Raw genomic sequence first — 17,577 nt, 5'->3', positions numbered from 1 at the left:
TCTAGGTTTCCTAGGGAAAAATCATGGTTTTAACCCCCTGTACTTGCATGCTGGCAGCACCAACGTACAGGAGAGTTTCACATAATTACTCTAGAAAGTTCAGAGTTTCTTCTCAGCCAAAAATTGTTTGAAGCTGAGTAACTGTTCCAGAGATGGCTCACCCTATGTATCTGTTACATGCTAGCCTCTTTGGCAGGCATCAACTTTTGGCTGCTGTGAGAGACACAGCAGTGTGCTAGGTGAACTCCTGACACCACCTACCATATCCACTCTCTCAGACACACACTGATAACAGGCCCCCAGAATGCAACTGCGAAGAGCACAACACACCAAGGTAATGCAGCAGGGGGGTTACTTGATAGAGAAATTACCATTCTTTTAAAGAGCTCCTGTCTCAAAAATGGGAGGAATCTGAGACACCTCTCACAGCAGGCCAAGTTCTTTGCTTTTGAATTATGCCACTGAACTTAATAACCCAGCTCTTTATTTTATCAGCATGAAAGTTAGGACACGATTTGTTGAAAGATGAGTTAGAAATCAAGTAACACTCAACTTTTTTTTTTAAACCCCCATAAAAAAACAATGCCTTGAAGACAGATAAAGTTTTTAAACAGAGCAATAGTGATTTAGGAGCATACGCCCCAGATATGCCAATTAAGCACTGTCTGGGAGAAAAACCTCTCTGCATACTAGTTAGCATCTTTCATTTTATACCCATTAAAATCTTCAAAAGTATTTTAGCACCCTACCTCCCCCAATCATTGAAGTCTTGGAACAGAACCGAGAAAGTTCCGATGACTTCTAAACCTAACATTTCTTCTGTCCTGTATTATTTCATGGCAGTATTGCCATCTAATTCACAAAATGTTCAACGTTTATTTTTTAAATTCTTATCTCCACTTAGTAGAAGTCCCAACAAAAATATCTTAGAGGCTTTACAGGATTTACATTGCTTTTTAAGAATCGGTAACCTGACCATTATTTCATACCAGTTACTTAAAATTATCAGGAACAAATCCAGTAGTTCTCAAACAACAGCTCAGTGGCAGTTGCAAAGTGAAGTCTGCTGTGATTTTTGGCAGAACTAGGAAGAATTGGTGCATAGCAGTGAATTATAAATGGAATTTTAACTCTTAAAATTCTTACTTAAGTCAAGTGTCAGCACACGTTTAAAAATGAGTGTATGAGAGTTGAGGCATATTTTTAACTGGAAAAGGAAACATCAAACTGACAGCATACAGTACTAGCCCCAGGGAGTAGGAGCCTTGACTAAAAAGAAGAGTAATTCTAGAAGCCTCCACAGACAAAACATTTCCAGAGATAATTATGGAGAACTTCTGCTTTACTTACACTGCTGGCATGACATTCCTTCATGAAGACAACTAAAAAAACAGGCATAATTGTAACAATCTGAAACACCTAATTTTTACATTTTTGTATTTTCAGTTTTTACCTGTTATCTTTTAGTTTTACACTACCTGATATCAGCAAATAAGGACATGGAAGTCTTCCTTTTTTGTTTATTTACTTGTTACCTTTTGGTAATTTCCAAACTACCCAAGTTTACAACTGAATATTCTATTCCCTCCAACTCCACCCTCCAGGTATTCCCCACCTCTTTCTTGAGGCCATAAACCACTGAAAATAGGAATTAAATATCTCTGGTGTGAAAATACTGGTACACAAAGTTAGATGACTGACTCAAATTAATCTTACGGGATTAGGGTCTCATCTTGACAGAAATGTATTACCTACTGATAAGGCAAGACAGAGTGTCAGATAACAACAGGAAGAAAGTGGTAATTTCACTCCTGGCAGCATTTTAGCTTATGGAACATGTAAACACCACCTGCAACTAGCCTAGCAATAAACTGACACTGTAGAGGTGAATCTAAAAGATGAAAGGGAAGATAACAGTAACTGAGAGATGAAGCAATAGCAGCAGAATTGTGAGATGGAAACTGCTGCAGTTTCAGTGAGCCCTCTGTACAGAGGACATCCTAGAATATCATCCACAGAGGGTCGGCACTGTGGTAGCCTGATAACCAACAGGAAAAAAAAATTTTGACAAATTGTATCTGGTCAGAGAACTACAGTACCTCACATGCTTCAACTATGAACTGCTAAATTTCTCGCTGTGCTCCCTGCCACACTGCCTGCAGAGAAGTGACCCTGCAGGTCTGAATACCAGAAAACACACTTGGGAGGGGAAAGGACAGATGTCAACTTTTACAACCAGCATCTAGACTACTTTGCTTTCCTTCCTTCTACGGGACTCTGCAGACCTCAGACATCTGAGCCTGTGAAGCATGTGCTTAAGATAGCTAACTAGCTGTGAGTTTATAAATAAGTTCATCTAGCAGCTAGGGAAGAGGTAACGGTGTTCTTACAGAACAATACAATGTCAAACTAACATGAAACACTGCCCCTGAAAAATCACCACTTATTTTAAAAGTGTGTATGTCAACTGTTTATCTGACTTTAACATGTAGATCCTAGTTAGTAGAATCCATTTTTTTTTTTTTCAAACTGACATTTGTTTTTGCAGCTCATTTTTAGAAGCTGGTAACACTGGGATTTTCAGTCCAAGTCATTAGAGATTAAGTTAAAAAAAATGGTAGAATTTGGGTCACAGAACTACTTAGCCAGCCCAAGCAACATTTTTCTCAATCAGCTTTGTAATGACTCAGCCTAATTAAATATCATAGTCATTCAAAAATCAGAAGGGACTTCATTTAATACAGTCCTCCAAACAGCACACCTGTAACATTACTGATATATATATATATATTTAATCCGTTAAAGGCATCCAGTGATGGAAACATTTTAACATCCCCCAGGCAATCTACCCAAATGCTTCATTATCATTGCTACTAAAATTTTTCCAAACATCTACTTGGAATTTATTTTCTTGCTGCAATTTTTGTCTGCAGTGGACAAGAAAACAGTCTACTTCTTTCAGGATTAAAGAGACAAGAAATAATTTATGCCTAAACCAAGCTGACTCAAGCTCAGTGTTTTGCCCTGCTGACAGTTCAACAGTGAGAAACATACTTCAGGAACGCCTGGCATGCCTCCTTTGTCAGGTAAAATTTGCTTAGGTTTTTGTTTCAACTTTCCGTCAAAACCAGCACAAACCCCCATGAATGCAAGCCATGCTAAACTGCAGACAAATATAGTGGCTACCTTATGATAAAGACCTGGTGTTTTGTTGCTTATTTGTTCTTTCCCAGCATCTAAACAAACCCCAAGTGAAAACAGACGAAATGCAGGGCCATGAAGTGCACAGCAGTTTGGGAATGATTCTACAGAAAAAAAACTTATGTGGAAAAGAGAGGGGAAGGATGAGGGTTTCTGTTTAAAAACATGAAGCTCTTACAGTAGAGATTAACATTTAACAAGCACTTCTTCAGTAATTCTTCAGAAGCAATTACTTTTACACTCTACTTCTGAATCTTTATTAGGAAATATTTCTAATGAGAGGCTGCTTTAGGAAACTGCTACTGTTCACTTGAAGTTTCAAGGACCTTAAAATAGTAGGGTAACTGTTTCCCAATCTTTGCTTAGCCAAGTACTCAGAAGCTACAATTACAGGGTTATTGGGAAAAGTCTACTTTACTTACAAGGGAAAGCAATGTGTTTTGCTTCCTCAGAGAGCCTAGAAATACCCACGAGGTCTTCACTGTGTTCAAATACAACTATTAACTATGATATTGTTTAAAAAAATCTGTAGTGATGCTATCTCCAAGTCAAGATCTTGTCTGCAATTTCCTATGCACAGAGGACAAAAAAGCCTTCAAGATTGGTGCAAATCAGTCAACAAGATTCTCTGAAACAGCAAAAGTTATCATGGACATGTTTCTCAGCAAAATGTTCTAGCATATGTGCACAATTAGGGTCTAAAACATTACCATTACCTCAACAGACCAGAGCAGAAGGATGTGAGACACAAACGGCAGTGACCTGCCTACCTCCTTCTCAAAAGCAGGAGTAAAAATACCAGTGGAAACTTTACATACTGTAACTGGATAACAGCGGGTGGTCCTGCTTCCTGCTGTTTCTGACCTGCTGGATCAGGGATGATAATCGCCCCAGGAGGCAGTGCTTTAGCTGCCCGTCAGTTGGTACAAAGTGAGCTAGGAAGAATTGACAGGGTCTGAGCTTTCATGGTGAGGGTGGTTCTGAACAGCCACTGGAGGCTTTGCTTTCCCACCACAAGAACACAAAAAGCTTTAGGGAAATACTCCTGCAGAATGCTCTGTAGTATGAAGCCAGAGCCGAAGTTATAAAACAAATCACTGAGTTCTCCTCTCCCAGACAATACCACGGTGTCTGTATGTTTGGCACGTTGCCAAACAATGCACGAAAGGATTCATTTATGTTTTCTTCCATTCTCTTCCAGTCCTGCACTGCGGCTAGAGGTTTACATTACTTATTCCCCTTTGCTTAAGGAACCATTACTTAAACTGCTGGGCTGTGTTTCTGAAGGGATGACCAGAATATGCTGTTGTAACAGCCATGTCACGTCCAGTATCATTCAGCTTCCATGGCAATGGCATTTAAGCAGTCCCACTCCTTCCTGTTCTGCAGCACTTTGCCTTCCTATAGTTGTTTGGACAAATGTTTGCAGGGCCAGTTTGCTAACAAGAAAGTGAAAAGTCGCTGACTATGGGTTTTTATAAATGAATATTTAAATACAAACATGTATCATTTAAACACGATACATGAGGAACACTGGCTTTTTAAAACACACATACACTGGCAATTGTTGAAAATAAAATGTAACTTAAGTTACATTATTAGCTTGAGCATATGAATCCAACTCCCCCTTTGCCCACAGCCAACCTTCTTTACCACTGATGACCTTCATTCCTATATACGAGCAGTTACATCCAGGAGGCAAACTATCCCTCTCCCAAAGAATTAATGGACATACTGTAAATAAACTCAAGTCACCCAGAATTCCCTAAGCTTGAGCTCGCATGTTCCTGAATCAGTCTTTGTAGCAGTTTAAGACAACAAAAGATTAACACTCCTAAATAAAAACTCTATGCTTAACATAGGTCTGAACTAACACAGATATCCTTTTTAAAGTTCTAATCACAATAAAATGTTTACAGTCACAGTATTAACACTAACCTCACCATGAAAACCACACTTTGTGAATAAGCCTACTATTCTGAAGAGAAAAAAAAGCAATAGATGTGAAGAAAAATGTGGAAAGAATCAAGTCGGAACGTTTAGGTTTTCTTTCAGTTGTTTTAGGATATGACTAGATTCATATAAGTAATTCAGTTTTGAACAAATGACTCTTGTTGGCTGCTCGTATTCTACAGATCTAATATGCAAGCATATTAGTTACTCCCCACTCCCCAATACCAATCAACTGCCGTATCATGTACTAGGTAACTTCTAAGTGGCAAAATGATACATATAACAGTATATTTGATTTTGAACATGTTACAAAACTTTTTTCCTATTATAATAATTTTCTTTGGTCTGGAAACTAATTCCTGATCTTTATAAAGCTGCATACGAAATTACATTTATTACTGCAGTTCCACATTACAAAAGCCGATTTGTCGACTGAAATACTTGTATATCCTGATATCAAATAAGCAGCAGGCTAATTACGTTTTCTCTAGCAAATCATTTTCATGTGCGTTTTAAACTTGCCTTATTTAAGACAAAATCTTACCTTTATTAGTAGGACTGCCACAATGTACTCCACTTACACTTTGGACAAAAATATGTTGCAATGCACTATATATGCAAATAAGCTTTGTTCTGTCATGCAGCATCCGGCACTTGATATACAGTCAATTGCAGCAGCACCCAGTCTTTTTAGGGCCCATTTTCCTCGCACAGCAGATGTAAACAGCCCATTTTCCAGTAAATACACATTTACATGGGTTGATTGTAAGTAAACAAAGCCAAACATCTGTTTAGTTATTAGTTTTGGTATCCATTTCTCTAACTTGCATTATCCCACTTAATTATCGACACCAAAAGAAAGCTAGTAGAAGTCAGACACTTTGAGTTGATGCGGTTAGTACAACAAAGGAAAATAAAAGGGAACACTCAAAGCACTCTTCAAAGACCATCATGCAAGTGTTGCAGAAGGTTAAGCCCATCACCCATTTTTGTTTACCCTTGCAAGGATTTAATTACACGTGCAACAGTCTTTGCATAGCACCCATTTAATCCATGCCACCAAAATGGTAAACTTGGTAGTTACCAATCACTTAGATGGGGGTCAAAAGGGCTAATGTCTTAGATTGCTCTTAATCATAAGATATCCTCAGACAAACCTCCCCAGTCTTCATTCTGGCTCTACAAACACAAAATCAAGCAGCAGTGAAAATGTAGTATTAACTATGTAAAAAAACAAATTAAAACACTATTTACAGCTTATTTCTATTTAAGTTAGAAAATATTCTCCATTTTATATAAAAGTTCAGTTATTTCACTTAAAAATATTTCAGCTATTGTTATTCATTAACACAATTTTATGAGGTCCTACTAAAAGTCCACCGTTAAGAAAGCAAATAAATGCATCAGTAAAGAACATCTGTTCAAAAGATTCCATATAGATGCACTGAAGAATGCATTAGTTTTTCACTTCTTAACAAGCTAAGGATATCAATTCCTTAAAAGAATAAGCTCTAATCAGAAAGCCTCACCTATGCTTGAAGAGAACTTAAAAATCAGTTGTTCGTTACTGTAACCTTAATAGACTGAGAGTGTAGTAGCACAGGATGATATCAAATTTACCAATTTTTCAATTTTATCAATTTAATCCAGTGACCATTTCACACAGCGCTATTACTAACATTGATATTTGAGTAAGTTTTGTTCCATAAAGGGAGATGAGTAACATTCAACTTATCCCTTAAGTAATCTAAACTATTTAATTCAAGAGCTATGTAATGATATTTACTCCTCTAATAGTTACCATTGTTACTTGCTGAGCTGTATGTGACAATCTAGTTGTTTTCATGTAGTAATGCCTGGTACAAGAAGTTGAACATTTTCGCTTTAATCCATACATTAATCATCCATACTTAGATTTCTCAAAAAAAGTGGATAGGCCTTCTCAGACATTTATTGCCTTTTCAAACCAAACTTTCAGCATAAGATTAAAACACACACACTTCCAATGTATAGCCAGCACCAGAACTATTACTCCTGTTAGACAGACTGGTAAAAAAATAGAGCTTCTTCCTTTAAAATAGTATCTAAAAGCTCCCAAACATACCAGCAACATGCCTGACATTTGTACAGATACGAGCACAAAGAAATCAGAATCCAAAACCTGAACACAATGGGATCCCTCCTGAGGGCATTCATTTTTTTTTTTTCATCTACTGTTCTGTGGAGCTCTAAACACATCTTCACCAGTAATGAGAGTTTTAAGGAAGGACAGTACTACTGCAACATGACACATCATCTCACACAATTCTCAGACACCAGAGGGAAATGGAATTTTCTCCTCACTATCTCAAGGTTCAAACATCTAACACCACTCTTTTCAGCATTCTGCCAGATTTGGGGAATGCGTTCTATTAAAATGTAGATTTATGTGCTCATTCAGAAAGAGGATCTAATTCTGAAGATAAGATACTCCTTACTGTCAAGCAGTCTTCTGCAATTGTTCATTGAATTTTTTATGTTTATTGACCAAAAGCATGCGACTAAGCTCCTGGAAACAACTATGGATTATGCAGCAGAGCTAAAATTTTCATCCTATCACCCTGATGCAGTACTTCTACAGACAGAAACAGAAGAGTATCTCTGGAGAAAATCTGTCAGGAGTTCAGTATTGTTAATATACCCTTCACAGTTCTGTAAGGATCACTTGAATAAAAGAATAATCAATTCCACAGTTAGTTTTGTGATGTAAACATTGATTATTAGTATTGCAATTTATATCAGAGAGGGTACTGAATAGTTGCCAGGAACAGCAAGGACTTAACTTGTACTAATTGCCTTACTTGTAATTGTTTATAGCGTTTCAATTCACAAAACAAATTGAACATTTAATGCAACACTTATATGGTAGATGCCTTCCTCATAACTTGAGGATTCTTAGGACCTTCTAATCAGTTTCTGATTTAAGAGAATAAAATTACTCGCATCTTACATGCACACCCTGAACAAAACTGTCAAGAAAAAACATTATGGAGACAGACTTATTAAAATGAGATTCTAAAGGTCTGCACAGAAGTTGCACAGGTGAAGAATAGACTGATTTCTATCATTTTCAATTCAAAATGAAGGATAGGTTAATATCTGACCATGTGTTTCTGGAAAGACAACTGGATTTCTGAAACGTTTAGAAACCAGTGTGCACACCTATGATAACGAGGTCCTAAGAATCATGAAATCTAGAAAAGCAAGAAATTTCAAAGAGTATTAGCATATCTACTAACTACATCTCTCCGAATAAAGAATAAAAGACTCACATATAGACCAATTATTAAGTTATCAGGGAAAAAAGTCTTAGAATGGGAAGTGGGTGAAGTGTGATATGATGACATCCTGGATACTCAATGCCACTTTTTTTTAGGATGACTTTTAGGTCTGAAAAGATTAACTTCCCCTCCTCTCTCATTTCTACCTAGGAGAAAAAACTGAGATGCAGGTTCTACTACTTGTTTTCTGGACAAACTGATTGCTTTAAACAAAAAGAGTATGATCCGGTATTTGTAGGAAAGCCTATTCCATAGCAGAGAAGACAGTTGAAAAACATGTATTAAAAATACAGAAGTACTTTTGCATTCAAGGATTACAGACCTGTCTGCTACCACTAAAGTGACAACTAGTTGTAGTTAGAGGTTTGTTCCAAAGAAGTGATATTCCTATGATTTCTGATGATGTATATTCTTAGAGTTCATTCCGTCTGAAGTTCAGCTACATTTGTATTAGGTATGTCAGAAACTATGAACACATCTTCAAAAACAGCTGGCAGGTTTTATCAGTACTTTTAAACTTAGAGAGCTGATGACAAGCAAGATAGCCATAAACAGATCTAGATATGAAGTCAGTAATGCAGTTCTGCACAGATTTTAAGTCACTTTACTTGAGCAGAATGCTACAAAGAGTGAAATAGTAAACATACACACAAAAAAGACAGTGTAAAAGGGCTGGAAGTTAACTGACATATTTGGAAACACAAGATTTAAGCAGTTCCACACAATTAAAAACTTTGTAACTCTTTAATCTCCTTGCTTTGCATCCTGTGAATGCTGAGTTTAAGAAGCAGGCTAGTTTTCACCACCAGAAGAATAATTCGTATCATATTAGAACAAATTGACAAGTGTACTTTCCTAAGACAAGGTGCAAACGAGTTCTTCCAAAGTGAAGCATATTATATATACAGTAACATCACTCTAGTCAAGTTATGTATACAAGGTTTACTTCATTCAAAAAATAACCATCTGTTCAGCTCACATGGGAAAATGAACAAAAAAGCAACTGACCACTAACATACGCTTTATCTTGGCTTTAAGTAATGTTTTCTGATCAACTATGCTAGTCTTTAAGAACAAGCAATGCAACTTTTTATTCCTAAGACTGGAAAGAAAAAAATCTACCCATCAAGTCCAAAGTATATGAAAAAACAACTATTTCCACATGCATGCATTTCTTCACCTAATACTGTATTAGCACTTACATTTTAAACAGCACAATTAAGAAAGCACGCAATACTTCAAAAAGGAAGTCAACATGTTGAATGCACGTTCCAAATTGGACTTCTTTATTCTATTTACGTATAGGCTCTTCTATGAGACTTGCCAAACTGTTTTACATGTCTCATGAATAAATATAGTTATGCTTTCTCACATCTATCACATGAAGACAGTAGTTTCATTCCAGGTTCTTAACATCTCCAGTCAGCACCATAAGAGCTCACTTCTTTTTTGATCTATATATGAAAGTTTTTGACTGATACAACTGGACAAGACATACACTTCATAATCTAACTGCAATACAACCTCTGCCACACATCTAACATCCTTCTGGGACTGATGCCTGAACAGCATTAAAAAATGTCAGCTACCAAAACACAACCACAACTCACTGCATCTTGTAAGAGTCGAAAGAGATTCCCAAGCAACATAGGCCTTAAGTATTCCCTAATCCTTGAGTAATTAACTAATAGCATATGCCTTTCTCCATCACGGTAACTCTCATACAGGTCCCCACAAGTATCTTCTAAAACGTAATTAGAGACCATTATCTGTTTATAATATCAAGCATATAGATGTCTTCAGAACTGCAGCCTTAAGCTGACCAAGCTATCTACTTGAAACTGAGTCAGAGGTTACACATCACAGTCAATGCAGTCAGCTCCCCCTTAAAGAGAGATTACAACGAAGATTTCATTGTTGGTTCCTGTTTCACACTGAGAGGCATACAGCCAGGTATAGCCAAAGCACAGAACATCACAGCCAACTTCAGAAGGCAGTCTACTGCAGTAGTCCATATTTAAGAGCTAACGTGAAGTGAGGCTAAGTGAAGACCAAATTCGTGGCATTACAGTAAGTTTCTCAGAAAACTAGTAAGAAACAGGTGCTTACAGGGGCTCTTTCCTAAACCAGACAGAAACCTTATGCTCTCACCCTCTGTAGGTTTTCAAAGATGTTCTTTTGTCACCGCTAATGCTAACATTCCTCTATTTTCTCATATTCCAAGAGCAACCTAATGCCATCTCCCCACTATTACACATACCTTCAAACCTACTGTTTACAAAGCACACATTTCATCTCCAAGAGAATTTTCACAGCCAAATTTTCATTTGCAAAGATACTCATTCTAAAACTATATCTATATAGCAACCTTAACCATCTTGCACAAGTCAGCTGGTATTAACAATTTAACCACCCTTCTGTATATAGGATGAGGTAAGGACTTGAAATAGCAAAGTAAATGAGGGTGATTCATAGCATAACTTATTTTTCATGTGGAAGAACTAGTAGATAGTACCAGAGGCCAAACTGCAAGAGCCTATGAAAAACATTACACAGCTTCTACATTTTTGATCATTAATAGAACAATGACAGAAAAAATGTGATTTGTGAATACATCCATTTTTTTCGAGATCTTCAAAGAAAATGTAATTTAAAGTCTTTTAGACTACTGAAAGCATACACAACCTGTAAGAATAATGGTGAACAAAATGCGGACAATTTCTGAATTTTATAAAAATAACAGATAAAAATACCACGAAGAATTTTCACTTGAAACTAGCGTTTAGGAATTTGCTCCAACCTCAAATGAAGACCAGCAATTCTGTATAAATTTGGTTTCAAATATATACGTAACCGCCTGTTTTAGATATTAGAATTAACTCCTTAAATTCATTTTCATCACAGTGAATAACCATGAACTTCCAACGAGCATACTAGCTTTCTTGGACCATCAAATAAAAACACAGCAAACTTAAATGGAAAAATGGATTCTCTCCTTTCCATAAAACACATTGTGTTGTGAGTTTCATGCATTAAAAAAATCACAAAATCATGCATGTTTTAGATCTTCCACAGACCACAGGTATGCAGCCATGCACAAACACACGGTGCCTGCAAATTTGCCTCCCTCAGTATAATTGAGTGGATTGCACAAAATACTACCTTTTCAGAAACGCATGCCTCTGTAGTCACTACTTAAGTATCTAAAATTTCTACAGCAAAAGAGCTATAAATAAAATTTCTATAGCAAAACTATCAAACAAGACACACAACAGCATTTTCAACAGACATTTCTAGCAATAGACTTACAGTGAAGCATGGAAGCATTAGTATAGTTAGTTTTTATTATCTAGATAACAGATAATACTGCCAGTTTTGATTAACTGGCTACTGATAAGTTTTCAGATGGTAATAAATGGGAGGTAGGGAACAAATATTTGATCTGAGGGCAATTTTAAGAGCTAGAAGAAATTGATGAAATAGGCTTTAAAAGTTTGCATATTTCAGCCCCATGAACTCTAGCAGTAAGTGAACTGCACAGCACCAAGACCTTAAGGACACAACAAGTGGGTGCTCAGAAACAGAAGCACATCCTGGAAAACTGCCACAAGACTATAGAAGTAGGCAAGACTATTAAGAACGGATTCATTATTCAGCAATTTATGCCTCTGCATTTTCTTTTAACATTACCCAAACAGCCACTTAATGTATTTGTAATTATTTTCCTTTGTGCAAGCATTCAGCTTTTAAGGTGCTTCATACATTAATGTATGTATTATTAATAATGTATATTCAAGACTGATTAATAATTTTTAAATTAGGCAATGCAAGTTTTCAGGTCCATATAAAAGTCCCTCTGTTGCACATTATTACAGTGTGACAGTCAAAAAACAAACAAACCATAACCCTGCAAGAAATGGTTTGCATTTGGAATCAAAACATATTGCACTCCAGTAGTTTTCAGGTATTCTGGGAAGCATAAATAAACTAGAGGTACAAAAAGTTTCCATTTGTGACAAACTATTATTTTAACAACCTTCTTCTTTAAGCTCAGAATGCACATGGTAGTAGTTAATACAAAATACCATCCAGAGAAAAAGTCAAACTTTTTTGGAAGCTCAATTTCAATACAAAATCAGACCTTTACAGTTCTTATAAATTAAAAAGCATATATATGGAGTAGTTTTATACTTGACTGATAATTGATATAATTCTACTAACAGTGAAAAAACAATTAGCTTATAAAAACAAACATACAACTACAGTGGAGCCATGATCAAGAGTTAAATTCCAATTTAATCAGAAAAGCGTTAATAGACCTTGACAGAACAAAGAAAATCTCAGGTGGCAAACAGAAGGGTATCAAGTAAAATGTATCAGGGTAAAGCTATCACAGCAAGGGAAAAGTCTCCAGCTGAAAGAGTCAGACTTTTTACATTCACATTTTTAACTTGAATTTACATGATGTAAGTGTAAAAAGAGGATGCTAACTGTTTAGAAAGACTGTCATTAATCCCTATTTTTTGCTTTAGAAGAGCCTTAAAAATGGTGAAAATTAAATTCAAATCCCATGACAAGGAGAATACAATAACTTCATCTAATATATAAATTAAACCTGCATTTGCAGGAGACAGACTGGAATAGGGAACTAATTTGTTATATCCGTTTTAATATAAAGAACAGCATAAGGTTTTAAGAGAAACTGGACAGATTTTTCCCCTTTGTAAACTGCAACAGGACTTCCAGTTAAGATAATTACTTCCAAGTGTAAAGGAGAGACTGACAAACTTCTTCAGAATACAAGCAGAAAATACATGCAAGTATCTCCTCCTTTAAAAAAAAGTATCTAATCTGTGTGTAATGCTGACCCTAATCATAACACTAACTAGCTGCTGACAGACAAGAACTTCAATGTGTTGTGGATTTGTCTGTGCTCTGAAAGAACTACAAACACGATCACAAGGAAAAGAATAGAATGTGATGTGCATCTGCATCCTATTAATACCACAATCAACAAAGGAGTATCACATGGAACACAGAACATTCATCAGAACTAAGCAGTTAACTGACTGAACAAATCAACAAACCAAAAGTTCACTTAAGTGTAAAAACAGAGCAGCTAACATGTATACACGAGTGAAACTCGGTACATTTAAAAAAATAAGGCTCATCATCCCTGCTAAACCATGCATTTCACTGACACACACAAGACTGATGATATTCTCAGCCTACCAGAATTTTGTGAATTTCACTTAAACATTCGAGAACCTTAATGCTGACCTCAAGACTACAGCAATTACAAAGAAAAGCACAGAACTGAGTAACAAGAGGGAAATGTTATCAAGTTTTTTCTACACCATTGAACCCCTCCCCATCAAATACTTTCCAACTAAAAAGTCTAAAATGCAATCTAGATTTTTCATCAGAGTTAGTAATGAACAAAGGCATTCAAAGTGAAAAAACAGATGTTTGTACACTTCATTCTGTGTGGTTTTGTGGCAGTACTATTAGTGCTTTTCCAACTTAGAAACCAGAGTAAGCAACCTATAGCAGAAAAGCATGTCTTTAGAATCTAAAGAACTATACCTGAAGGAGTCTCAAAGGAGAGAGCCTAGCTTCTGGATTTCAGCAATGAAACAGTAAAGAAGTGAACATGCATCAGGTATGACAAAAAACTAAGTGCTGATTAATAAGAAGAATGAAAGACACATGAACAAAACTAAAGCTGCACGATCTATAATCATCTAGGTATACACACAGAACAGACACTTACATACACAAGATCACAGTAGGTTACAATATACTCATGCCAAACAAGATGAGAAGAGCAGATAATGTTGTAGTATTGCACAATTAGAACAACTAAGCAGACACTACATGCTAGGCATGCTCGACAGCACTGTCTACAAGCTTAAACAGGAACTTTTTCTAATCACAGTCTAGCATGCCCATACTTTGGCCAGAGAAGTTTAATTTGCTTACCTCCTGTAAAAGATCTGCCTGCTCAATGGCTTTGAGAACATTTTTCTTGGAAGTCTCCTGAACTTCCCCTCCCAAAAGGAACTCATCCAGAATAAAATAGGCTTTTTCAAAATTGAAGATGATATCAAGTTCACATACCTACAAAGAACATCAAGCATTACTGCAAAGTGGAAGTATATATACCCTCTTGAGGTGTCCTCTCACAAAACTTAACTTGCTCACAGCTTCACCAAATGAAGATGTTAGCTTCAGGCTATAACTTTTCAAACTGGGCAACAGTAACAACAACAACAAAAAAAAGAAGTTCCAGACCAAAAGGAATTATTTTTTTTTTTGCTCAAGTTAAAAAAAAGAGGATTAAAGCAGCTTCTTTTAAAAGCCTTCTCATCATTAAAGTTAGATTCACAGCTGTCAGTCTGACATGTCTTTCATGAGGCAGAAGATCACCACTACAGTTCTCTTCTTCCCTGCACTATCCAGAGGCAGCTCATGCAATTGTACAGAGAAGTTTTGAAACAGTCACAATTTCTTATTCATCCTGTGCATGCCCTAGTCAGGAGGGCTAGATGGATGAGCAGCAGTGTTCCTAAGCGCAAATGCACACTACTTCTGTTTGGTTTTGGTATCTGGGAAAGCAGATGCCTTGTCTTTTCTTCTCTTCCCCCTCCTGCTAGCTCACAACCAACTGCCTTATTTGAAAGCAGATGTAAGATGTGTTGGAGCATGGCGGAAAGTATATACACAAGAGCAGCACCAGGGAGAAGAGAAGCTGGAAGCCTGGACAGAAAGCTAAGGATTCATAAGATTTTATCTGACCACAAATGAAACTAAGAAATAAAATAAATATAGGCAATTAACACCGGACTAGCAACTGTTCTTCTCCAAAATCATAATTTAATTTTTATATTTTAGCAGTTACATAGGCTCTTATCTGTTTAGTTTAACCAAGCAACAGAAAAACTGTTAGATAAACCATTTAAACAGCCAGTTGATTGTATTTTAAAGAAAAACACTGTGGAAATAAAACAGTGATGTAATATAAAGAGATTGAATCCATAAAAAATAACCAAAAAGAATTTAACTCACACTTCCAAAATACTTGTCAAGAAGTTCTACGTAACGATGAATTATTTCTAGAGTTATTAGTTCGTTGTCCTGATCTTCAATAGCACAGCAGAAATAGAGGCTTGCATATCTGTAAGAACAAAATGTTAGCAACTCATGTTAGCAAAAGATGAGCAAAATGAATACACTTGAGAGGTGTTAAATTCTCACTAGTCCTTCAACTTCACTTTACACTGCTGTTAGTTTGTACGAATAGCCACGCAAGCTCTACCAAAAAATGGCTTGGAGACCAACAGACATGCACACGGACCCAAAGGGATCTGCCTCCCAGAGTCAAGCAAGACTTCAGTTTTTATCATCTTTCAGCTGATGAAATTAAATTAGCCTCATTAGTGTTTGGAAAAGGAGATATATTTGATTCTCTGGCCTCCTGGCAGAGTTTTGAGGCAAGATGTTTTCTCTACTAACTGTAACATCCGAACACTGGTATACTAATCAACAGATTAAATGTTAAAGTTATAGCACACAAGCTACACATATAACAGCTAATTAAAATGCCCTGGGATAAATAAATGGAACTAGCAATTTAGGATTTGGTCTTTAGGGAATTTAACTAATGCCAAAAAATTCTAGGACTAACACTAATGTCATATACCCCAAGCACTATTAAGTCAACAACTCGATCACTACCAACTGTTCTGGTGTCAGGAGAGGCCATCAACTAGTTTCCAGCAATCCACTTCCACCTTGGAATACAGGCAATCATTTCCTTGAATATGATCTTATGTTCCACTTTAACAAAAAGACTATCCAATTCTACCATGCAACACCACACAGTTGTTTAATTCATACTTTAAAAAACAGCTGAGGCAAAACCAAAACGGGAGTGAAAGCTGAAAAACCCATTTGCTCTTTTGTAAAGTGCCAAAACCATATGGCATACGGATACACATGGCAGAAACGAGATTTCAAGTAACACCTGTTGTAGCCACTAATTTATGTGAACCAGGAGTTGCTTTTGTTTGCCCATTTAGAGAGAACTGGCAGCATTAAGCACTGAGTAGCCAACCCTGTTAAAAAAAAGTCATTAAGATGTAAACACCAAGTTTAAGATGCACATTCTTTTCCCACACACTGAAATGAATATGCCTTTGTAACATTACAGAAGTTTTTATCATTATCATATTATCTGGGACTCTGTAAGGCCTAAGAGAAACTGACTTTTTTTTCTAGAAATCAAAAAAATTTTTGTAGTATGTTGAAATATATCTCCCAAGCACTTAGCTAGCATCATTCATGATGATGCTCAAAGTCTCACTCCCACTCTGCTCTAGTTGATTCAAATCACTGTGACTTTATCACGAACAACTGATCAGATACACTTTTATTCAAAAGTTCTAAACTGTTATAAAAAAACTACTGTCCACCACTTCTTTCCACCCTATCATGAAACCAGACTTGGGGGATAGGGAAGGGCTGTGGAAGAGAGAGGGAAGGTACCTCCAATGAAACACACAACACTAACTCCCTTGCTCTTTTATCTCTTTACCATGGTGACTTGTCAGCTCATCAGAAGTCCTATCTGAGAACAGTTCTTTTGATTTTACACTGCTGTGCTGGTCCCTCACTTTAATACTTCACGGACATTTACAGCCATTGTAGTAGCTTGCAAGATGCTATCTGTATATGGCATCTTTAAACAAAGCTGCTTAAAAACAGTAAAGGAAAGAAGAAAGTATGATGAAAAAATGTTTTCAAGCCTCCTGATTTTTGTTTATTTATTCTTAAGTCTAGTGCCAAGTTAGACTATTTGCTTGTAGAAAAGAGAGCTTTGTACATTAGTTGACATTTATGGTGGTTACCAGCACCTAAGTCAAGTACATCTAAACAAAATGTCCTTCATATACAGATGAGCAGAATTGATTATGAAGCACAGGTAAACCATTCCCATAGTGCTTAAACACAAGTTGAATCACACACCAGTAAAACTTAAATCAAATTTGACTTAAATATTTGAAACATATCCACACGGGACAGTCCTTTTGTGTTTCTCTAT

At 36.5% G+C, this 17,577-nt stretch overlaps 1 protein-coding gene across 8 annotated transcripts in view; it reads right to left on the bottom strand.

The window, feature by feature from the left end:
• Window positions 1–17,577, bottom strand: part of AP1S2 (adaptor related protein complex 1 subunit sigma 2) — a 30,084-nt gene that overhangs the window by 5,890 nt on the left and 6,617 nt on the right. For 3 of the 8 annotated variants that reach the window (XM_083820815.1, XM_083820817.1, XM_083820816.1), the window contains exons 3-4: window positions 15,543–15,651; window positions 14,457–14,594 (exon numbers count right to left, since the gene is read on the bottom strand). In XM_083820815.1, coding sequence (XP_083676941.1) covers window positions 14,457–14,594; window positions 15,543–15,651 — 247 coding nt within the window. Of the gene's footprint in view, window positions 1–1,350; window positions 1,383–4,019; window positions 4,137–6,238; window positions 6,334–14,456; window positions 14,595–15,542; window positions 15,652–17,577 lie in introns of all 8 variants that reach the window. The other 5 variants (XR_014578306.1, XR_014578310.1, XR_014578307.1 and 2 more) reach the window with 4 other exon arrangements.

Source organism: Anser anser (genome assembly GCF_964211835.1).
Source record: "Anser anser genome assembly, chromosome: 1".
Classification (NCBI taxonomy): domain Eukaryota; kingdom Metazoa; phylum Chordata; class Aves; order Anseriformes; family Anatidae; genus Anser; species Anser anser.
The sequence above is the reverse complement of the archived record's forward strand: the minus strand, read 5'-3'. Positions and strand labels throughout refer to the sequence as shown.